Here is a 24,978-nt window from a genome sequence, read left to right on the forward strand (position 1 = left end):
CACCCCACACAGTTACCCCTTAAAAAACACACACGACACAGCTACCCCTCCCAAACACACCCCACACAGTTACCCCTCACAAACACGCCCCACACAGCTACCCCGAATAAACACGCCCAACACAGGTACCCCTCATAAACACACCCCACACAGGTTCCCCTCACAAACACACCTCACACAGTTACCCCTCACAAACACACCCAAAACAGGTTTCCCCTCCCAAACACTACCCACACAGTTACCCCTCCCAAACACACCCCACACAGGTTTCCCCTCCCAAACACACCCCACACAGGTACCCCTCCCAAACACACCCCACACAGGTACCCCTCCCAAACACACCCCACACAGGTACCCTTCCCAAACACACCCCACACAGGTACCCCTCATAAACACACCCCACACAGGTTCCCCTCACAAACACAACTCACACAGGTACCCCTCACAAACACACCCGACACAGGTACCCCTCATAAACACTCCTCACACAGGTTCCCCTCACAAACACACCCCACACAGGTACCCCTCATAAACACACCTCACACAGGTTCCCGTCCCAAACACACCCCACACAGGTACCCCTCATAAACACACCCCACACAGGTTCCCCTCACAAACACACCTCACACAGGTACCCCTTACAAACACACCCGACACAGGTACCCCTCATAAACACTCCTCACACAGGTTCTCCTCACAAACACACCCCACACAGGTACCCCTCATAAACACACCTCACACAGGTTCCATTAACAAACACACCTCACACAGTTACCCCTCCCAAACACTACCCACACAGTTACCCCACACAGGTACCCTTCATAAACACACCCCACACAGGTTCCCCTCACAAACACACCTCACACAGGTACCCCTCACAAACACACCCGACACAGGTACCCCTCAAATACACACCCGACACAGGTTTCCCTTAAAAACGCACCCCACACAGGTACCCCTCACAAACACACCCAACACAGGTACCCAACACAAGCACACCCCACACAGTTACCCCACACAAGTACACCCCACACAAGTACTCCTCATAAACACGCCACACACAGGTACCCCTAACAAACATGCCCCACACAGGTATCTCTTACAAACACACCCCACACAGGTATCCCAAACAAGAACACCCCACACAGGTACCCCTCATAAACATACCCCACACAGGTATCCCTTACAAACACACCCCACACAGTGACACCTTAAAAACACTGCCCACACAGGTACCCCTCACAAACACAATGTTATTTCCAAACCAGTGGGAGTGGGAAGCAAATACAAATAGTCTGTTTCTATAAATTCAAGCAATATCAGTATGAATGTCGAAACCTATGTTTAACAATAGAAACCTCTTTTTGGCTAGGGTGGGGTGGCGGGTGGTGGAGAAATATATACGCCCCTTCTGGTCATTTTCTTAGAAGTTTTATAAATATTAGGAGGAAAGCCGTCCCCAAAGCCCCTTTCATTGCTACGGCCCTGACAATAAAGACTAATTTTCTCTTGCGACGTCATATTTATTTTTGAACATTTCATTTGATACATTTTTATACTTCGCCCCTCATCCTTTACAGAGAGGTGGTGACGGGGCAAGATGATAACGACGGGACCTCTGCTTGAGAGCTTTCCTGGCAAATGTCGCGGTTCAGTACAGCTCTAGAAGTGTTTTCTTGTGGGTTCTTGGTCCTGGCCACACATTCCCTTGTGAACACGATTGGGCCAGGACAAACATCGCGGCTCAGTACAACTCTAGAAGGAGTGTCTTGAAGGTTGTCGGTTCTGGCGACACGTTCGCCTCTTACCACAAATGGACCATTTGTTGGGTGCAACTGAACACGTGAACAACACAAGTACTTAACGAGAGCCTTTTTAAAGCCGTCCATTCTGAGTGTATAAACCACAGGGTTAACCAGTGAGTTAGCGAACCTTATACAGTAGCAAGCTAGCACCACATGGGCCTCGGTGTTTCTAAAATCAGTGACAAATATTACAGTCGGGACGCAACACAAAAGTGTAAGGGAAGTTGCGGTGACCAGGGTCTTGGCCATGTTTCTCTCTCGTTGTTGTGTCTGGGGTAATGCCTGGCGCCCGTGCTGTCTGTTCTGCAGTTTGAACTTGACAAAGATAGCAGCATAGCAAAGACAGATAACGGGAAGTGTACAAGCGATCAAGTATTTAACGAAGATATTAAACACGTTAACAGAAATAAGCAGGGCTACAATAGCAGAGGAGGAACATAACAATTGGAACGCAAAACCAAAATGGTATGGGTACATTCTTGAGACACGATAACGAAAAGGGAACATCGTAGCGAAAAACCGCTCAATGGCAATGATCAAAAGACCAAGTCCTGAACTCACTGTAGGATATACCTGAAAGCACTACACTCGAATGAGTCTGGTACTTGGTGCGCTAACACTTCGCGCGTGTCGTGTCCGAGTGCTATGAAGACGGACAGGCAAATCGCCGCTATCCCAACAAGCGCATCGGCCAGCGCTAAGCTCGCGATAAAGTAAGCACTGCGCTTACGGAGAGTTCTGTTCGTAATAAACACAATGAGCGTTAGGACATTTGTCACAGCTGCAAGGGTACCTTCGCCCAAGATCACGGCGATAGCAATGGTGTTAGTGTGGGGCTTTCCAAAATTCTCTCTCTACCTATAAGCTCATCTAAATATTTTTAAATTATAAAGTTCACCCAAACAAACCAAGAATATGCGTCGTGGACGAATTGTTAAAAGGAAAGTCAGGGATAAAGTATCAAGGAACTGTATTCTGGGTCCTCCACAGACTGTTCTCAACATGAAAAGGCACCATCTCAAGTTGAAAAATATTTTCGTGCCCTGTACTCGTAATTAAATGGACTAAGGAAGGAAGATGTATGAAAATTTTTTAACCGTTTTTAAGGGTCATCGAATAATCTTCGACTAGCACTTCCGATGCGAGGACCGCTGTTTTTGTACGGAACTCAGTCATTTTAATTGCAAAAATTCGCACAAAGAGTATTTTAGTTTGTTATGGCCTTTTTTGATCGTGAGCTTTAAGATAAATTACGCGAGCCGTTTTCGGCGAGTGATATTAATCCCAAATTCTACTTGGAACCCATATTATAACATTTTTCTGATATAAATGCGCATAATTGAGAGAGCGAGTTCGTCCAAAATCGCAAAAGTACCAGCTCCAAAACAACCTCCATGTTGTTACCCCTCCCAAAAACACCCCACACAGGTACCCCTCCCAAACACACCCCACAGAGGTACCCCTCCCAAACACACCCCACACACATACCCCTCCCAAACACACCCCACAGAGGTACCCCTCCCAAACACACCGCACACAGGTACCCCTCACAAACACACCGCACACAGGTACCCCTCACAAACACACCCGACACAGGTACCCCTCGCAAACACACCCCACACAGGTACCCCTCCCAAACACACCCCACAGAGGTACCCCTCCAAAACACACCCCACACAGGTTTCGCCTCCCCAAACACACCCCACACAGGTACCCCTCCCTAACACACCCCACACAGGTTTCCCCTCCTAAACACACCCCATACAGGTACCCCTCCCAAAAACACCCCACAGAGGTACCCCTCCCAATCACACCCAACACAGGCACCCCTCACAAACACACCCCACAGAGGTACCCCTCCAAAACACACCCCACACAGGTACCTCTCCCAAACACGCCCCACACAGGTACACCTCCCAAACACACCCCACACAGGTACACCTCATAAACACACCCCACACAGGTACCCCTCACAAACACACCCCATACAGGTACCCCACACAAGCACACCCCACACAGAAACCCCTCATAAACACACCCAACACAGGTACCCCTCACAAACACACCCCACACAGGTACCCCACACAAGCACACCCCACACATGTATCCTCAAAAACACACCCCAGACAGGTGCCACTCTCAAACACACCTCACACAGTTACCCCTCAAAAACACACACGACACAGCTACCCCTCCCAAACACACCCCACACAGTTACCGCTCACAAACACGCCCCACACAGCTACCTCAAATAAACACGCCCCACACAGGTACACCTCATAAACACACCCCACACAGGTTCCCCTCCCAAACACACCTCACACATTTACCCCTTACAAACACACCCCACACGGGTTTCCCCTCCCAAACACTACCCACACCGTTACCCCTCTCAAACACACCCCACACAGGTTTCCTCTCCCAAACACACCCCACACAGGTACCCCTCCTAAACACACCCCACACAGGTACCCCTCCCAAACACACCCCACACAGGTACCCCTCACAAACACACCCCACACAGGTACCCTTCCCAAACACACCTTACAGAGGTACCCCTCCCAAACACACCCCACACAGGTTTCGCCTCCCAAACACACCCCACAGAGGTACCCCTCCCAAACACACCCCACACAGGTACCCCTCCCAAACACACCCCACACAAGTTTCCCCTCCAAAACAGACCCCACACAGGTACCCCTCCCAAACACTTCCCACACAGGTACCCCTCACAAACACACCCCACACAGGTACCCTTCCCAAACACACCCCACACAGGTACCCCTCCCAAACACACCCCACACAGGTACCCCTCATAAACACACCCCACACAGGTTCCCCTCACAAACACACCTCACACAGTTACCCCTCCCAAACACTACCCACACAGTTATCCCACACAGGTACCCCACACAAGCACACCCCACACATGTATCCTCAAAAACACACCCCAGACAGGTGCCACTCTCAAACACACCTCACACAGTTACCCCTCAAAAACACACACGACACAGCTACCCCTCCCAAACACACCCCACACAGTTACCCCTCACAAACACGCCCCACACAGCTACCTCAAATAAACACGCCCCACACAGGTACACCTCATAAACACACCCCACACAGGTTCCCCTCACAAACACACCTCACACAGGTACCCCTTACAAACACACCCCACACGGGTTTCCCCTCCCAAACACTACCCACACCGTTACCCCTCTCAAACACACCCCACACAGGTTTCCTCTCCCAAACACACCCCACACAGGTACCCCTCCTAAACACACCCCACACAGGTACCCCTCCCAAACACACCCCACACAGGTACCCCTCACAAACACACCCCACACAGGTACCCTTCCCAAACACACCTTACAGAGGTACCCCTCCCAAACACACCCCACACAGGTTTCGCCTCCCAAACACACCCCACAGAGGTACCCCTCCCAAACACACCCCACACAGGTACCCCTCCCAAACACACCCCACACAAGTTTCCCCTCCCAAACAGACCCCACACAGGTACCCCTCCCAAACACTTCCCACACAGGTACCCCTCACAAACACACCCCACACAGGTACCCTTCCCAAACACACCCCACACAGGTACCCCTCCCAAACACACCCCACACAGGTACCCCTCATAAACACACCCCACACAGGTTCCCCTCACAAACACACCCCACACAGTAACCCCTCAAAAACACACCCCACACAGGTACCCCTCATAAACACACCCCACACAGGTTCCCCTCACAAACACACCTCACACAGTTACCCCTCACAAACACACCTCACACATGTACCCCTCACAAACACACCTCACACAGGTACCCCTCACAAACACACCCGACACATGTACCCTTCAAATACACACCGGACACAGGTATCCCTCAAAAAGGCACCCCACACAGGTACCCCTCACAAACACACCCAACACAGGTTTCCCCTCCCAAATACTACCCACACAAGTACACCGCACACAAGTACTCCTCATATACACGCCCTACACAGGTACCCCTCACAAACATGCCCCACACAGGTATCCCTTACAAACACACCCCACACAGGTATCCCAAACAAGCACACCCCACACAGGTACCCCTCATAAACACACCCCACACAGTTACACCTGAAAAACACTGCCCACACTGGTACCCCTCACAAACACATCCCACACAGGTACCCCTCCCAAACACACCCCACACAGCTACCCCTCCCAAACACACCCCACACAGTCACACCTCAAAAACACTGCCCACACAGGTACCCCTCACAAACACACCCAACACAGTTACCCCTCCCAAACACACCCCACACAGTAACCCCTTAAAAACACACCCCACACAGGTACCCCTCCCAAACACACCCCACACATTTACCCCTCAAAAACACACACGACACAAATACTTCTCCCAAACACACCCCACACAGGTACCCCTCCCAAACACACCTCACACAGTTACCCCTCCCAAACACTACCCACACAGTTATCTCACACAGGTAACCCTCATAAACACACTCCACACAGGTTCCCCTCACAAACACACCCCACACAGTTACCCCTCCCAAACACACCCCACACAGTAACCCCTCAAAAACCCACCCCACACAGGTACCCCTCCCAAACACACCCCACACATATACCCCTCACAAACACACACGACACAAATACCCCTCCCAAACACACCCCACACAGTTACCCCTCCCAAACACACCCCACACAGTTACCCCTCAAAAACACACACGACACAGGTGCCCCTCCCAAACACATCTCACACAGTTACCCCTCCCAAACACTACCCACACAGTTATCTCACACAGGTAACCCTCATAAACACACCCCACACAGGTTCCCCTCACAAACACACCTCACACAGTTACCCCACACAAACACACCCCACACAGTCACACCTCAAAAACACTGCCCACACAGGTACCCCTCACAAACACAATGTTATTTCCAAACCAGTGGGAGTGGGAAGCAAATACAAATTGTCTGTTTCTATAAATCCAGCAAGATCAGTATGAATGCCGAAACCTATGTTTAACAATCGAAACATCTTTTTGGCTCTGGTGGGGTGGCGGGTGGTTGAGAAATATATACGCCCCTTCTGGTCATTTTCTAAGAAGTTTTGAAAATATTAGAAGGAAAGCCGCCCCCAAAGCCCCTTTCATTTCAACGGCCCTGACAATAAAGACTGATTTTCTCTTGCGACGTCATATTTATTTTTGAACATTTCATTTGATACATGTTTATACTTCGCCCCTCAGCCTTTACAGAGAGGTGGTGACGGGGCAAGATGATAACGACGGGACCTCTGCTTGAGAGATTTCCTGGCAAATGTCGCGGTTCAGTACAGCTCTAGAAGTGTTTTCTTGTGGGTTCTTTGTCCTGGCCACACATTCCCTTAGCACCACGATTGGGCCAGGACAAACATCGCGGCTCAGTACAACTCTAGAAGGAGTGTCTTGAAGGTTGTTGGTTCTGGCGACACGTTCGCCTCTTACCACAAATGGACCATTTGTTGGGTGCAATTGAACACGTGTACAACACAAGAACTTGACGAGAACCTTTTTAAAGCCGTCCATTCTGAGTGTAAAAATCACAGGGTTAACCAGTGAGTTAGCGAACCTTATACAGTAGCAAGCTAGCACCACATGGGCCTCGGTGTTTCTAACATCAGTGACAATTATTACAGTCGGGACGCAACACAAAAGTGAGATGGAAGTTGCGGTGACCAGGGTCTTGGCCATGTTTCTCTCTCGTTGTTGTGTCTGGGGTAACGCCTGGCGCCCGTGCTGTCTGTTCTGCAGTTTGAACTTGACAAAGATAGCAGCATAGCAAAGACAGATAACGGGAAGTGTACAAGCGATCAAGTATTTAACGAAGATATTAAACACGTCAACAGAAATAAGCAGGGCTACAATAGCAGAGGAGGAACATAACAATTGGAACGCAAAACCAAAATAGTATGGGTACATTCTTGAGACACGATAACGAAAAGGGAACATCGTAGCGAAAAACCGCTCAATGGCAATGGTCAAAAGACCAAGTCCTGAACTCACTGTAGCATATACCTGAAAGGCACTACACGCGAATGAGTCTGGTACTTGGTGCGCTAACACTGCGCGCGTGTCGTGTCCGAGTGCTATGAAAACGGCCAGGCAAATCGCCGCTATCCCAACTAGCGCATCGGCCAGCGCTAAGCTCGCGATGAAGTAAGCACTGCGCTTACGGAGAGTTCTGTTCGTAATAAACACAATGAGTGTTAGAACATTTGCCACAGCCCCAAGGGTACCCTCGCCCAAGAACACAGCGATAGCAATGGTGTTAGTGTTGGGCTTCCCACTCGTTGTTCCTGACATCGCGGCTAGTGTTTTTGGCCACAGTGCTAGTACTAGTTATAAGCGAAATCTATGGCCGTTACGCCCCCTTCGTAACTCAGGTGGCTTGTTTGCTTGCATGCGTGTCCCGTTAAGTACTGTTTTTCGTAATTATTTCATGTGTGCCCCTTAGGAAGACCCAATAGGAGTAAAGAGGAAGTGAAACTTGAACATTCTCTTTCCTGTTTTTTAAATCTTATAATAACGTTACACGGTGAAATTATTACCATTGATGTTTCTATGTTTTTCTTTAAGTAACTCAATGGTAAATTTGATTCAAGTATGAAACGACGATTGGAAAATAAGTATTCATTTCAAAGGTATTCTTTGATAGCTCAGTATTTTAAGAAATTGCTGATGAAAAAATTTAAATTTCACAGACAATCGAGTTTGTGCTATTCTCGTCATTCCGTTCTCGTGATTGCAAGTGTGTTGACAAGTGCACTTCTATTGTGTTCAATGGAACGTTTTCGCTAAATGAGTAGTATTCAACATGCATCTCGGGAATATCTCGTTCGAAAACACGATAATACGAATATCATAAAGCTTTAAATTTCGCAATGTTTTGGGACACCTTTTAAAAGTTCCGTATGTTGAGTCCACCGCAATCTGAACAGACTAAAGCGATTTCCTAATGGTAGCTATCGGAGTATCCAAAGAAAGGGTTGAAGGAAAACCATAGAAAGCCAAACAATGAAAGGAGGCAGAGCCATTTTACATTAGTGCTAACAATATTAAAGTTTAAGGTCATTCAATTCTGTTTCCATCTGCTTGATCAATGGGAAAAACTACAATAATGTTCTAATGAATCTTACGTCTGTCACTCACGCACCTTGGACCAGTGACCACCCAGCAGCTTAAATATGCCGTGTGCAGTTTTACTAGTAGTAGTTTCATTTTGAGATTGTACTAAAAATGTGATACGCTTACCAACCTGTGTCACTTCTCAAAATGCAATTAAATTGAAATAATAATAATAAGTAATAAAAAATACTGACAGGGAAAAAGATGAAGAAAAAACGTAATCGCGCAATACGGATTTCCGCTTTTTCAATTTTTAAGTTCTTCAGGTTTTGTTTCATAATTTCATGGCTGTCCTCTTAATGTTCTACCCATCAAGCTCATTTAGATATTTTGGAGTAAAAAACTTGATCACAAAAAACCTAGTATTTGCATTCTGGACAGAATTGTTAAAAGAAAAGTCAGTGATTAAGTATTCCGGAAACTGTATTCTGGGTCCTCAACAGACTGTTCTCAACATAAAAAAGCTGCATTTTCAGTTGAAAATATTTTTCGTGCACTGAACTCGTATACCTTCTGCCATCCATTTCTTTTTCTAGTTTCTCAAAAATAATAATGAAATAGTATTTTGAGCGCGGGATGTAATTGAATGGACTAGGACAAAAAATGTATGGAAATTTTACAACTGTTTTCGTTTTCAAGGGTCATCGAAAAATCTTCCCCAAGCACTTCTGATCCCTGCTCCGCTTTTTTAAGCAAACTTAAAAAAGTTATTTTGCAAAAATTCGCAGAGCGAATATTTGAAATTCCCATTGAGCTTTTTTGTATTGTAGGGCATAGCGAAATAATGCAATACGAACAATTTCGTTTTTCTTAACAAATCAATCACCCTGCAAGATTACAAATCCCGTTGATCGGACAGGTGACGCAAGGCTATGACACCCTATGCAAATAAGATGTTCATCTCAGTTGTGAATTTTAATCTAAAAAAAAACGCTTAAATCACTGCGAATTTCAATCCACCCTACAACTAAAACAGCTTTATTCTATTTCACAGTATCAACTAATACAGAGGAAGTTGTATTTTTAAAAATGATGTTGGACAACCACACTTGGAAAATGTCATGTAGGTGTCAAGCGGGTGCATAAATGGTCACGTGAGGTGTGACGTCATCGTTTAATGTAATACCCATGAATTTGGATAGATTTCGAAAGAACAATTCGCAAGACAAACCAAATTTATTAGGGTATAAGTCGTCTAAGCGTCAAGGGGGTGTAACTGGGGCGGGGGGGGGGGGGTCATTTAGCGCTGCGTCATCAATGACGTCATCACAAATACGAATATCAATATCTTAAGCACCGGGAGTTGTGGCACTACCAAACTTAGGACAAGTTTTCTTGAGGTCAAGGGGGAGCCCACAAAAGAAACACGTGACATTACGTCATTAATGACGTCATCATAACTAGGAAAAAACGTATCCTGAACTACAAGAGTTGTGACACGACCAAACTTAGGACAAGTTGTCTTGAGGTCAAGGGGTTCCAATAATATTGACACGTGACGTGAAGTCATTAATGACGTCCTCATAACTAGGAAAAAATCATATCTTTAGCTACGGGAGTTGCGACACATAACTTAAGCCAAGTTGTCTTGAGGTCAAGGGACATCCAACAAAATGGACACGTGACAAGACGTCATTAATTACGTCATCATAACTTGGAAAAATCATATCTTGAGCTACGAGAGTTGTGACACGACCAAACTTAGGAAAATTTGTCTTGAGGTCAAAATCTGTCGTCTCTTAGGGCCCTTTAGAATATCTATTTACTGGCAAAATTCCTGTTAAACCTTGTAAGATCCCCTCTTAAATTGAGAATGAATAACGTGATTGAGGTGTCTAAAACTAACGCTAGACAGACGGGGTATTACATTCTAAGAGCACTTTGGAGTTTTGAAATGTTGAACTGTGTGTGACTACACCCGTACAGGCACACGGAGTTGATCGTTGATTGACAAGTTCTCCACCACACCAGCTATACACACGGAGTTGATCGTTGATTGACAAGTTCTCCACCACACCAGCTATACACACGGAGTTGATCGTTGATTGACAAGTTTTTCAACCACACCAGCTATACACACGGAGTTCATCGTTGATTGACAAGTTCTCCACCACACCAGCTATACACACGGAGTTGATCGTTGATTGACAAGTTTTCAACCACACCAGCTATACACACAGAGTTGATCGTTGATTGACAAGTTTTTAACCACACCAGCTATACACACGGAGTTGATCGTTGATTGACAAGTTCTCCACCACACCAGCTATACACACGGAGTTGATCGTTGATTGACAAGTTTTCAACCACACCAGCTATACACACGGAGTTGATCGTTGATTGACAAGTTTTCAACCACACCAGCTATACACACGGAGTTGATCGTTGATTGACAAGTTTTCAACCACACCAGCTATACACACGGAGTTGATCGTTGATTGACAAGTTTTTTAACCACACCAGCTATACACACGGAGTTGATCGTTGATTGACAAGTTTTCAACCACACCAGCTATACACACGGAGTTGATCGTTGATTGACAAGTTCTCCACCACACCAGCTATACACACGGAGTTGATCGTTGATTGACAAGTTTTTAACCACACCAGCTATACACACGGAGTTGATCGTTGATTGACAAGTTTTCAACCACACCAGCTATACACACAGAGTTGATCGTTGATTGACAAGTTTTCAACCACACCAGCTATACACACGGAGTTGATCGTTGATTGACAAGTTTTTAACCACACCAGCTATACACACGGAGTTGATCGTTGATTGACAAGTTTTTCACCACACCAGCTATACACACGGAGTTGATCGTTGATTGACAAGTTTTCAACCACACCAGCTATACACACGGAGTTGATCATTGATTGACAAGTTTTTAACCACACCAGCTATACACACGGAGTTCATCGTTGATTGACAAGTTTTCAACCACACCAGCTATACACACGGAGTTGATCGTTGATTGACAAGTTTTCAACCACACCAGCTATACACACGGAGTTGATCGTTGATTGACAAGTTTTTAACCACACCAGCTATACACACGGAGTTGATCGTTGATTGACAAGTTTTCAACCACACCAGCTATACACACAGAGTTGATCGTTGATTGACAAGTTTTCAACCACACCAGCTATACACACGGAGTTGATCGTTGATTGACAAGTTTTTAACCACACCAGCTATACACACGGAGTTGATCGTTGATTGACAAGTTTTTCACCACACCAGCTATACACACGGAGTTGATCGTTGATTGACAAGTTTTCAACCACACCAGCTATACACACGGAGTTGATCATTGATTGACAAGTTTTTAACCACACCAGCTATACACACGGAGTTCATCGTTGATTGACAAGTTTTCAACCACACCAGCTATACACACGGAGTTGATCGTTGATTGACAAGTTTTCAACCACACCAGCTATACACACGGAGTTGATCGTTGATTGACAAGTTTTCAACCACACCAGCTATACACACAGAGTTGATCGTTGATTGACAAGTTTTCAACCACACCAGCTATACACACGGAGTTGATCGTTGATTGACAAGTTTTTAACCACACCAGCTATACACACGGAGTTGATCGTTGATTGACAAGTTTTCAACCACACCAGCTATACACACGGAGTTGATCGTTGATTGACAAGTTTTCAACCACACCAGATATACACACGGAGTTGATCGTTGATTGACAAGTTTTCAACCACACCAGCTATACACACGGAGTTGATCGTTGATTGACAAGTTTTTAACCACACCAGCTATACACACGGAGTTGATCGTTGATTGACAAGTTTTTCACCACACCAGCTATACACACGGAGTTGATCGTTGATTGACAAGTTTTTAACCACACCAGCTATACACACGGAGTTGATCGTTGATTGACAAGTTTTTAACCACACCAGCTATACACACGGAGTTGATCGTTGATTGACAAGTTTTCAACCACACCAGCTATACACACGGAGTTGATCGTTGATTGACAAGTTTTTCACCACACCAGCTATACACACGGAGTTCATCGTTGATTGACAAGTTTTCAACCACACCAGCTATACACACGGAGTTGATCGTTGATTGACAAGTTTTCAACCACACCAGCTATACACACGGAGTTCATCGTTGATTGACAAGTTTTTAACCACACCAGCTATACACACGGAGTTGATCGTTGATTGACAAGTTTTTCACCACACCAGCTATACACACGGAGTTGATCGTTGATTGACAGGTTTTCAACCACACCAGCTATACACACGGAGTTGATCGTTGATTGACAAGTTTTCAACCACACCAGCTATACACACGGAGTTGATCGTTGATTGACAAGTTTTCAACCACACCAGCTATACACACGGAGTTGATCGTTGATTGACAAGTTTTCAACCACACCAGCTATACACTGTCTTGCAAAAATCATAGATTATTAGCTGTCTTCTCGCACTAGAATCAAGCCATTTAGTAAAGCAGTGCCAGATACAAACTTTGAAAGCTTCGTATTCGATCGTTCATGAAAATCTATTTTGTTATTTGCCCGAGTAAAGCCCAAGTATGAAGATCGGACTTTTCAGCGAGCAAATATTCGCCATTCGGTATAATGATATAAGACCTTACATGTAGAAGTCTGTGGAAAAGTAGTCAAAAGTATTTTGTGTATTTTCAATACTGCGGACTTTTCCGTATCTGGTAAATTGACTGGCACAGAGACTAAACTTTAAAACCAGTGGTTGAACCGCCTCCTGTCCCCTCCTCCTCCCCCAATAAAAAAAAAATAATAAATGAATAAAGGGCAAATCCTGACTATAATCAGGGATGCTTAAAATAGAGGTAAACATATCATTTCTTTGACGGTAATGTATCCTGGCAAAAGTTAAAATAAGCGTCCGCCCCCCTTTCTTAAAACTTTTTTAAACTTCTGGATCCGCCTCTAATTACACTCTAGTAAGCACCTGTGATAGCGTTTCCTTTGTGTAGCTTCCGTCAGTTTTCGCTAGCTTCCGGAGCTTATTATTCTTCTGATAGGGCCTCGCGCTACTACACCTTTTGCTGTTCATTACCAGGAAATGTACATTCATTTGCGGCAATATACGATCAATAACGCAAATATACATTCATTTTCGTCATAAAGCACTCATTTGCGTGAACACAAATTTCATTAGCGATATTTACATCGCCTGTAACATTCAGTCGCAAAAATCGACAGTCATTCGCGCCTTTCGTCATTCAAAGGCGAAAAATATACTTTCATCTGTGCGTTTTCATTCGACCATTAACAAAAAAAAGATAAACAATTAGGCGAATTGACAGTCAACTGTGTGCAACACATATTTATTATAACAAAGAGTGAAATTCAATACCATTTATAGACAGTCATTCACGCGAATATGATATACATTACTGGGTTTATACAATCATTTGCGCGTTCTTTACATTCAATAACGAAAAATATATTTTCAATAAAGGTGAGTCATGTTAAAGTCCTACATAGAGCATTTCGCTGCACTTTGCATTAGCCCTCGATCACCTCACCATTCAGACATCATGGTAAACATGTTTGCATGAATCGGTACCACTGAGCGCATTTAGCAGGGGTAATAGTACCAATATTGCGCTGCAACGCTTGCAAAAGCAAACGCGTACGGAAAACTCCCAATGCAAGGCCTTGGTCTCTAGCCGCACCCCTTTCTCCCATCTGGGCTTGTACTTCTGGCCTTGAGATGTCAGCTTTTATAGCCGCTTTAAGAGAGCTTATTGCCTGCTCCACAATGTTCAAAAAGTGGCTGTAGGGTGGTAGCATTTTCATCTCTGTATTGGGCCCGGGTACGGCAGGGTTGCGATATGGTGGCGCTCCATCGTAAATAAATATCACCATCTCGTCCGGGTCGAGGTTAAGTCTAGCCTGCGTAAGAAAGTCGCTGAACCGCTGTGCGTTCACGCCACCAATAATTGCCGAGTGGAATACAAGACCATTGATTGGTGATATTGCCATTGTTACGGTAATGTTCCTCCCACGCTGCCCGCAGACCTGTCTATAGGCTCGCTCTCCTTGTCTAGCCCTCCCGTGACTTCTTGCGGTCCAGATATTGTAGCCGCATTCATCTACAAAGACCGAATGATGCACGACACCACGGTTCATAAACCAGTTGCCGTAGTCTATCTTCTGTAGAACGTCAGGTCTGTTCCTTTCCGCTGGGAGGGGCCTTGCCAGCTTTACACGGAACAACATGCCATCTAGCGTTCTCGCTACCGTGCGGTCGTGAATCCTTGGTTTCAAGGGCAGTCGCCTTCTTAGTTCTTGATTGATACGGCTAAGAGTAAGAAGGCAGTTGTCGTTAATGATATCGTTTAGGCAGTCTCTCATCTCGTCATCTACTCTTACGTTATTTCTTCCACCTCCTGGTCTTTCTTCAATTCTCCCTTCTCGTATGTATCTAGCAACGACCCCCAATGTGTCCGCCACCAGGAGATAATCTTCCTCTTTATCTTCGAATGACCGTATAATTCGCTCGCGGTGCTCAAAGGGGATTTTTCTTGGAGGCATTGCAACGGTACTGAACAATGGCACGGACTGTACAGTATTGCCGAACAGATCTGTACAATGTTGTCTACATTTATAAAGTTATTTGTTTGGAAAGGGTTGCATAACCTTTTGAGAATGCGAAAGCTTATAAAATATCTAGTTTGGTAAAAAAAAAACACTCAAATTATCTATTGTTTTATTGAAAAAAGATTGTTGGTTAATGAATGCAAAGAACGTCTAAATGTTTGTATAATCGCACTAATTTATGTCATGTCCGTATAATGGTTGACTATAAATTCAATTGAATTCACTCTTTTTGTTAAAGATGTCAATAAACGCTAATAAATATAAGTTAAATTCACATGACTGTCAATTCGCACATTTGTCTATAGATTTTTTGTTAATGATCGAATAAACACGCAGATTAAAGTACATTTTTCGCCTTTGAATGACGAAAGGCGCGAATGACTGTCGATCTTTGCGATTGAATGTTACTGGCGATGTAAATATCGCTAATGAAATTTGTGTTCACGCAAATGAGCGCTTTATGACGAAAATGAATGTATATTCGCGTTTTTTATCGTAAATTACCGCAAATGAATGTAGATTTCCTGGTAATGAACAGCAAAAGGTGTATACAGCGAACTTATTGCCAAAATGGGTAGACTATGGATATTGGCTATCGCTGCGATTATTTGGCAAGTATGCACCACTGATGCTGTACGAAATCGGCAACTGCGAGCCAACGATGACGAAACCTATAAAACACTTGTCGACCTTTGTGAAGACAAGTTTGAAGTGCACGCAAGTCTGCACGCGTTCGAGTGTGGTTGTCCGACGATGTTTGTATCCCGAGATATAAGTATTTTCGTTTTAATGACGTCATTAATGACGTCACACCTCACATGACTATTTATGCACCCCCCTTGACACCTATATGACATTCTCCAAGTGTGGTTGTCCGACGATGTCCGACTCTCCTTAGTTAAATTTATGGTTATTACATTAAGCGTCGAGTGTTCTTACATTAAGCGTTAAATCTGTTATTACATTAAGCGTTGAAAATTTGTTACATTAAGCGTTGATTTGTTGTTACATTAAGCGTTAGTGTTACATTAAGAGGTGCGATTTTTTTACATTACGCGTTAGTGTTACATTAAGCGGCAGTTGTTACATTAAGCGGCGATACACACCCAACCAATTAATCAGTCGGTCGGTCAATCAGATAAACAAAGAAATAAACACGCATGAAAGCAACAAGAACAAGAGCCCTGGCGCTTGATTTGATATCTGGGTGTGCACGTGTTGACACTGGACAGTGTTACGTGAGTTTTGACAAACTGCCAAGGACGACGTCTAATGTTGAAGAGTGAGAATTTTATTAACCTCATGTAAGTCTAACATTTATAGGCCAACATTCAAGTCAGAGGTTACCTTATTTAAATCTACACATGAAATATGACTTAGAAAAAGTATTATCGGAGGAAATCGGAAATTTCTTGTTCTGAATATATAGTAATTTACATCATACAAATATTTCTTCTGAAGCATCAACTTCAGAATACCATTCCATTCTTTTGGTAACCAACTTTTTACAATAATTTTACAAAAAAACAACTGTAGACACCTATTCCAAATAAGGTTGCACTCTGAGAATTTATTTGTTATGAACAAATAAAATATTAACGTGGATAAAAAACTAATGGTTTGGAAAACTGTAGCATTCTTGTTCATGTGACTTTCAAAGAAATCAATCAACCATCTTTACATTTCCCATGAGCCACCGCAGGTTACAACATGTGGAACATTATGTGGACTCTCAATTGCAACCTTATTTGAAATACGTATATACACCTTTTTAAACTATGGTTGCACTCGAAGAATCCATGTAAAGCAACACGTAAAGCAAATAAGCGCAAATAAAAACTAATCCAGGCTTCAAGCTGTAGAATTCTTGCTCATGTTCTTGTGAACATTCGCGTGGATTTCAAATACTGTACCCATCGTAAAGCAAATAAGCGCAAATTAAAACTAATCCAGGCTTCAAGCTGTAGAATTCTTGCTCATGTTCTTGTGAACATTCGCATGGATTTCAAATACTGTACCAGGATTAAGCCGTTTATACGTTACCCAGAACCACTGTGGGTTTCGATACATCGATTTTCAAGTGCAACGTTATTTGAAATAGGTGTATGATCTGAAAACGAAGGGGTTTGGAACGCGTGACCCCCTATTTACAATTCACAAGGGTTGCACACCGCTTGGTAGTCAGCCACGCCAACGATTATCAGAACTACTGGCTGGAATTTGTTTACGTGCTGAACCTTTTGATTCTCATGGAGACTTTCCTATTGATGTTTTGTGCTTCCAAGCTGCTCGTAGGTTGTCACATCTGTAATAATTTCTTTTACGTGTTCCAAATCCCTTTGCTCCTCGTGGAGGCCAAGGGAGCCCACAAAGTCTAATGACCCGGATGTTTTGCGGCTGCTGGGGATACTGTTCTATCGCCTTTGTGGATCAGCTTGCGAAAGAGGTGTAAGCACTGTTCGTACGTACAGAACATGATACCAACTGTCACAGCGGCCTAAAAAACAACACCCACAAAAACATCATTGTTTTGTTACTATCTTGTTTTTACTATCTTATCGTCGTTATTATTATTTGTTTGTAGTGCGCCTTTTTTCATTTTGTTATATATGTAGAACTGTAAATTACTTTGTGGCAAAGCTAATATAATAAATAAATAAATAAATAAACAAACAAACAAACAAACAAACAAACAAACAAACAAACAAACAAACAAATAAATAAATAAATAAATAAATAAATAAATAAATAAATAAAATACAGTGTCTTGGGCCGCAGTTCTCAACAGCCCGTCATGAGAGGTCAACCGTGATATATTGAAATAATGTAGATGTTTCAACCGGAAAACATACGCAAACTTGGTGCGCAACAGATGGCGTAGCCCCTTAAACAGTCCAATTCATACGCATTTTTTTAAATTTCCAGATCGAACAAATTTTCCTTACCCCAGAATAAGATTGGTTTAATGTCATACCCGGACGGTCATAGACGGTCCTTTTGAATTCTATTATTGTCATTCATGAGCTAATGGCTGAATTAAGCAGAAGGGAAAATACGAGCTCCAATGGTTGCGTAGAGTGATTGTTTAGTAAGGGAGTGTTCATTAAATACACCGAGGGGGGTGGAAAGGGGCTCTGAAAATTTTTAACCACCAAAAGGGGGGGCTCTGAAAAAAAAAAAAAGGTCCTCTAAGGGAAAAAGAAAGGAAATTTTCGGGTTCTATAAGGGGGGGGGGGGGGGGGCACCGGAAAAAAGTTTACAATGAAAAAATCCTCACTCACCCTCTCGGTGTAATTAATGAAGACTCCCTAAGAAAGCATGTGCCTTCAAAAATCTCTGGGCGGGGTTCACCACATGCATGTCAAGAACAACTGATTCGTGGTTGGCAAGAAAAAGAGTAATTCACCATGTGCCATAGGAGTACTTGGAGCCAGCCCTTGCAAAGTCTTTCTGGCACCAAATAATTGTCAGAGACAAAAATGTTTCATTGTTGCCAAGGGCAATTGTAACGAGGAATTCACCAACCTTAAGAGTACTTGGAGCTAAGCTTTTAAAAAGCCCCTTAACACCTCGTGGTTGTAAAGGGTAACTGTTTCATTGTTGCCAAGGGCAACTGTAATATGGAATTCACCAACCTTAAGAGTACTTGGAGCCTTTAAAACGTCCCTTGACACCACATGGTTGTCAAGGGTAACTGTTTCATTGTTGCCAAGGGCAACTGTAATGAGGAATTCACCCACCTTAAGAGTACTTGGAGCTAAGCCTTTAAAAAGTCCCATGGCACCTTCCTCTTTGAGGATGGTTCGGAAGCAGTCCTTGACTCCATCATATTGCTGCACTCTACCAAAGCTCTGCCGGGCTTCCTCGAATCCCTGAACCTAAATCAAGCCAAAAAAATACTTGTAATGAGAAAATTATTCAAGAAGATAATTCTAGGAAGACCCAGGGGCTTCCTTCAGGCGAGGTGCTTATTTAGGGGAGGTCACTATTAGTATTTTTTTCTAGGAAGACTCAGGGGCTTCCTTCAGGCGAGGTGCTTATTTAGGGGAGGCCACTATTAGTATTTTTTTCTAGGAAGACTCAGGGGCTTCCTTCAGGCGAGGTGCTTATTTAGGGGAGGCCACTATTAGTATTTTTTTCTAGGAAGACTCAGGGGCTTCCTTCAGGCGAGGTGCTTATTTAGGGGAGGCCACTATTAGTATTTTTTTCTAGGAAGACTCAGGGGCTTCCTTCAGGCGAGGTGCTTATTTAGGGGAGGCCACTATTAGTATTTTATTTTCAAGGTAAGGCACTAATTCGAGTGGGCACTTGATTTTGGTAGGCACCTTAAGCAATCTATGGTAATAGTAAGTAAGAAAGTAAGGGCCATGGGTTTCTTCGCCCAGTGGCCAGCGGAAATACCAGCTACTATTTTCTTGGTGAGTTGATTAATGTTTTATTTGAACTAATAACTTCCACCCCCTACTTATCAATTTCCAGCGCCTACTCTGAAACTTAATGAAACCCCTGACCTGAATTCTCTTTTTGATGATGTCAAATGGAAGGATGACAGCTTTGCTGATCATTCCTGATAATGCACCACAAGTGAGACTCTCTATGACATCGGCTGGCTTGTATGGGTTGTGCACCTTGTTATTAGAAAAATGAAAAATGCATAAGTAAGACAAGCTGTAGTGCATCCAGTCTTCCTCTACTTAACCATCACCATTAACATTGTATCACGATTATAAGTGTCGTTGTTGCATCATTTACTTTTGTCATATTCATTATCAAAATTATCAATATCAATCGTCTTCATTTTTATTACCACATCTTTACCATCATGTCTCTATTACCAACAACAAAATTACAAATCTACCATACTACCATACACCATTTTTATCATTATATCCTAGTTATCACCATCATTAGCCATCATCTCCTCATTACCATCATAAGAACCAGTATTTCCCCTGCTAGTCCCCTTATCTATCAGAACAACATCACTTCACCACAACCTTCAATATGCTTGAAAAGCATATTATAACTGACCTTTATGTCAAACACATGATCCCAAATAGTTTTAAGAAGAGAATATGAACCAAACTGCAGACCAGAATAAGGGAAGATCTGTAACAATGATGGAGTGAGGCCTGTAAAGAGATAATCAGCAAATTTATAGAAAAGGATGGATTAAAAACTACTAAAAGATGGGAATATGAAATGCTGGTAGCATTCAAATTTCATGTAAAAGTCCTAAAAATGCATAAGATAGGTGTGCATGTATGTGTTGGAGAAAGGGGTTGCCTGAGTGGGGCGGGACAGCTGTCACTAAGTCCCGCCCTCTGCAGACACCATCCCATCCCTTCTTACCTTTGAAAAAAACGGTGGGCCCTTCTCCCTTATACATCACCCTGGCAGCTTGGAGAAGGCTATTGTAGATCTAAGGGGACAACAAGAATCCAAGGGCTCAGCTGTTTATAAAGAACTAAATATAAAAAAAATGATATGTAATAATAATTTGATAATAATCTTAATCAAATGATAAGTAATCTTAATGTCTTGGGCGAAAGTTGTGCCTAAATCAACCTTACATGTTCAGTAATAGTTCCTTGTACAAGATACATGGCTTGTCATAAAGTTGTTTGTATAGTACAAGTTATTTAAAGGTGCTTCCATTAACACATAGTACAGTATGGTCTTAACACCCCTTCCCAGGCCCGTACCAAGGATTTATCTTGGAAAGATGCGAAATCCGAAAAAGTGGACCCATTTTTTTCCAGGGGTGGGGAGTTTTCTGATAAAAAATCTAAAAACATGACCACTCCAAAAAGAACAAAAAGGAATTTTTATGCCATTGCAATACCTCCACCAGACTTTTATTCTCAAATTTGGCTACAAAAATGTTCGATTTCTGATATACCAGCGTGATCTAGTCCGCTTATGCTTTATAGTTTTGTCTACAAATAACTTGTCTATTGCAAACCAAAAGTGGACTTTCTGCTGTTGTAGGGGGGTGCGTACTCACCCCTTGCACCCCCCTGGGTACGGGCCCGCTCTCCCATCGTGTTTTGGTGGTAGCTGCCCCACCACTACTGTTTTTAATAAGACCTATTACCTTGGGTTCCCCTTGGGCTACAAGCCTTGTGCGGATCACGTCCAAGGGCTGCGCCATCACTGCGGCGGCACAGCCAGAAAAAGCACCGCACATGAAATGAGTCGCTGTAAAAAAGGTTCCCAATATGAGATTGTGTCTTGCCCAACAAAACAGGACTGGTCCCACAAAATGTCTTAGCATCATGGTATAATGACACCATAAATTTATACCAGTTAAGTGCCCGTTAATTTATAGTATGCACTGTTCATCTCAGTCACAAGGGTTATCCTGACTTCAAAAGTTTTTCAATAAAGACGAAAATTTAGCAGAGATTAGTTTGTCAATTTGGGGTTTTTATTGATTTTTGTGACACTACCAGAGTATAGTGAAGCTGTGAAAAATATGCTGTGGGACTTTGTAGAAAACTTTATTTCTTCCCTAAAATCTGAAGTATACTTTCTTTCCTTATCATGTGATGATGATCAGAATTGAAAGCTTGCAAGCAGAACAAGCCACCTTTTTGTGTGGCTCTGCATGTATTGCAATACAAAAATATGACACATGCTGTTTTCTATATCAAGTAATGTAAGATGAGATTTCAACCAAATAATATGTGCATGCTGTATATAAAGACTACACAAAAAGTATATTTCTTACCTGGTTTGTACTTTTTCTCCATGGTCCGTGGAGAGATAAAGTAAGCAGCTTTGGTGAAGGCCTCAAAGCAAGTAAACTGAAGGATAAATATTGGCAAAAAAACAAGTTGACATCGACTTTTAAAAATGTCTTATAGACGTCTATGCGAAATGCACAACTCCGGATCACGCGGGAGCTCAGTTCCACTTGTGCAATTTCTGGCTACCCTCGATAAACAAGGATAATTGTATTGTATTATATTGTATACTGTATGTATCAATATTGAGAATGAATGCATCAATTCAGAAGTTTGAAAGGTCAATTTTTATTTTATCATATTTATTTTTTCATTTCATTCTTCAATTGAAAAACAAGCCACACACCCCTCCCTTCCTAGAACACTCCTAGAACACAAGTGACACACCCCCTCCCGCCTAGAACAAAAACCAAACTCTCATGACCACCCTTAACACAAGCTAAACAATCCCTCCCCTCCTTAAACACTAGTCACTCCTTCCCTTTATAAAAACTACATGTCCCCTCCAAGAACACAAGCGACACCCTCCCTTCCCTCCTGGAACACAAACAATGGCCTTTTCTCCTGAAACACTAGTCACCCCTCCCCTTTAAAACTAAAACCACCTCCTTTCCTCCAAGAACACAAACCACACCCCCTCCCCTCCAAGAACACAAACCATACCCCCTCCCCTAAAAGAACACAAACCACACCCCCTCCCCTCAAAGAACACAAACCACATGCCCTCCCCTCCAAGAACACAAACCACAACCCTCCCCTCAAAGAACACAAACCACACCCCTCCCCTCCCAGAATACAAACCACACCCCTCCCCTCACTAGAAAACAAACCACACCCCCTCCCCTCAAAGAACACAAACCACACACCCTCCCTTCTTAGAACACAAACCACACACCCTCCCCTCCCTAGAACACAAACCACACTTGTATCAAGTAATGGTGGGTGAAGAGACATACATATGATACCATACCTGGAAATACCCATAGACAACAGATAATGCTTGGGCTGGTACATGTCCTTTCCTATGATAAAAAACAGTTATATGGAAGTTTATATCAAAGAACACTGTTATTCACACTAATATTGTTATATATTGTATTGTGCAAATCTTTTTGTAGATTCTTTTTTATCACAGTGTTAAATAATACTGACCATAGAGCCGCAAATCCTTCTTCTTCGAAAACAAGCTTGCCAGCCTGCCAGACCCCTGTGTATTTGCCTGTCGCTTGGAATTCCTGTAGAAAAATGTCACGAGGTACAAACTGTCTTATATATGTACTGTAGTTATTTTATATAAAGGGAAGTGCTATATGAACAAAAATGATCATCAGTTCTTTCAAATAAAACTGCAAAGCTTAAAATTTTGTTTTTTTCAGGTGAAGATCTTGAAAACAGAAACTATAACTTAATTACTTTGCTACTTTTTGGGCACAGGCCACAGTAAGCCTAAGTATTGCTGTTTGCTACGTTGCAGATTCTAAGTTTGCACAATCACTTTAACTTGTGATCCATTAATAAGACATTATTATTTTTCTATCTGGCATATATCAGGCAGCTGAGGCACGTTTTATCTACTTGTAATTATGTTTAAATTGATATTTAACATTTACAACAGGGGTGGTAAGGGGGGTCACTGAACGTTTCATGAGTTTCAAAAATTGGAAATCACGTTTCACAATAAACTGATAAACTGACGACAAGGATCCATCTTTACTTGGAAATCACGATACATGATTTTTAAAGAGCAAAGATCACGATTCATGATTTTTAAAGGGCATAGATCACGATTCACGATTTTTAAAGAGCATAGTTAACGATTAACGCCGATCAAATTTCGCCATTCACGAATCACGGCGAAGGTAGCAATCACAGATCACGGTTTTCAATTTGTCAAATCTCTTTCTCGTGTAGAGATCAAATTAACCCTGCTGTTTTTCATAGCAATAACTATCACAATCAACATTTCAAATGAACATTCTCACATCATATAATTACGTAATTTGTCTTTTTGTGAGATACCAATAAGTAACCGTTCGTAGAGAGAAATTCAAAATCATAGACAGAGAAACTCACCTTCGTAGTAATCTGAAATGTCGGCTGAAATGTTGGCTCAACTTGTAGTTGAAACCTTATTTTAAGTACATCTAATGGCTGTGCTATCAATCGAGTAAATGCCCCTGCAACGGATCCGCAAATTCCACATTGTGCCGTGGTCAAACCTTTTTCTACCCGGTCGGGATTGAAACCAACCATGCTCTTCTCGGGCCTCTATTTTTCAGACTTATTTCTGAAAAATATATTTCAAGACAAGAACATTAAATGAAATGATACGAAAGCACATCATTTGTGGATGATTTCCGAATATCTTAGATTTCGCAGAAGAGTTCAACTGACGAAAAAACTGGCAACGAGTTGTAAATAGTACCACTTCACTAGAGCCATTTTCGCGGCCATTTTTTCGTTAGAGTAATGCTCTGGCCAAGCCGCCCACAGGGTACCCAACAAAGAAACTCATGCGAACAAAAGAGATCACAGCCGAATATTTTAATATTCTTAAAAGAATGATTATCCCTTTACGTTGAAATAAACACTTGAGAA

General features: G+C 43.0%; 4 protein-coding genes across 4 annotated transcripts; all 4 read right to left on the reverse strand.

Annotated features, from left to right (window-relative positions):
- Positions 1 to 1,502: 1,502 nt before the first annotated feature.
- On the reverse strand, positions 1,503 to 2,426 carry LOC125570233. The gene has a single exon (XM_048731584.1). It carries the CDS (start codon positions 2,310 to 2,312, stop codon positions 1,575 to 1,577), a length of 738 nt encoding a protein of 245 aa, XP_048587541.1. The 5' UTR covers positions 2,313 to 2,426; the 3' UTR covers positions 1,503 to 1,574.
- Positions 2,427 to 7,082: 4,656 nt separating this feature from the next.
- Positions 7,083 to 8,174, reverse strand: LOC5505717 (adenosine receptor A3). The gene has a single exon (XM_001626408.3). The coding sequence runs from the start codon at positions 8,172 to 8,174 to the stop codon at positions 7,083 to 7,085; it is 1,092 nt and encodes a 363-aa protein (XP_001626458.2).
- A 6,389-nt stretch (positions 8,175 to 14,563) lies between these two features.
- LOC125570301 lies at positions 14,564 to 15,565 on the reverse strand. Its single transcript, XM_048731843.1, has one exon. The coding sequence runs from the start codon at positions 15,563 to 15,565 to the stop codon at positions 14,564 to 14,566; it is 1,002 nt and encodes a 333-aa protein (XP_048587800.1).
- A 1,336-nt stretch (positions 15,566 to 16,901) lies between these two features.
- On the reverse strand, positions 16,902 to 24,856 carry LOC5499956 (mitochondrial thiamine pyrophosphate carrier). Its single transcript, XM_032368478.2, has 10 exons — positions 24,454 to 24,856; positions 23,533 to 23,615; positions 23,351 to 23,402; positions 22,365 to 22,440; positions 21,729 to 21,832; positions 20,984 to 21,053; positions 20,663 to 20,763; positions 20,143 to 20,259; positions 19,372 to 19,509; positions 16,902 to 18,128 (listed from the first exon to the last, which is right to left on the reverse strand). The coding sequence occupies exons 1-10, from the start codon at positions 24,631 to 24,633 to the stop codon at positions 18,006 to 18,008; spliced, it is 1,044 nt and encodes a 347-aa protein (XP_032224369.1). The 5' UTR covers positions 24,634 to 24,856; the 3' UTR covers positions 16,902 to 18,005.
- Positions 24,857 to 24,978: the final 122 nt, after the last annotated feature.

This window comes from Nematostella vectensis, chromosome 8 (genome assembly GCF_932526225.1).
Source record: "Nematostella vectensis chromosome 8, jaNemVect1.1, whole genome shotgun sequence".
Lineage (NCBI taxonomy): Eukaryota > Metazoa > Cnidaria > Anthozoa > Actiniaria > Edwardsiidae > Nematostella > Nematostella vectensis.

Bases quoted from the DNA above. Each gene is read 5' to 3' on its own strand.
- LOC125570233 (XM_048731584.1), bottom strand. From the start codon at position 2,312: ATGTTCCCTTTTCGTTATCGTGTCTCAAGAATGTACCCATACCATTTT.
- LOC5505717 (XM_001626408.3), bottom strand. From the start codon at position 8,174: ATGTCAGGAACAACGAGTGGGAAGCCCAACACTAACACCATTGCTATC.
- LOC125570301 (XM_048731843.1), bottom strand. From the start codon at position 15,565: ATGCCTCCAAGAAAAATCCCCTTTGAGCACCGCGAGCGAATTATACGG.
- LOC5499956 (XM_032368478.2), bottom strand. From the start codon at position 24,633: ATGGTTGGTTTCAATCCCGACCGGGTAGAAAAAGGTTTGACCACGGCA. The intron at 20,260-20,662 runs GTCAGTTATAAT...TCTAATAACAAG, and splicing joins ATCATGTGTTTGACATAAAG to GTGCACAACCCATACAAGCC. The intron at 18,129-19,371 runs GTGGGTGAATTC...GTTGTTTTTTAG, and splicing joins TAGCTCCAAGTACTCTTAAG to GCCGCTGTGACAGTTGGTAT.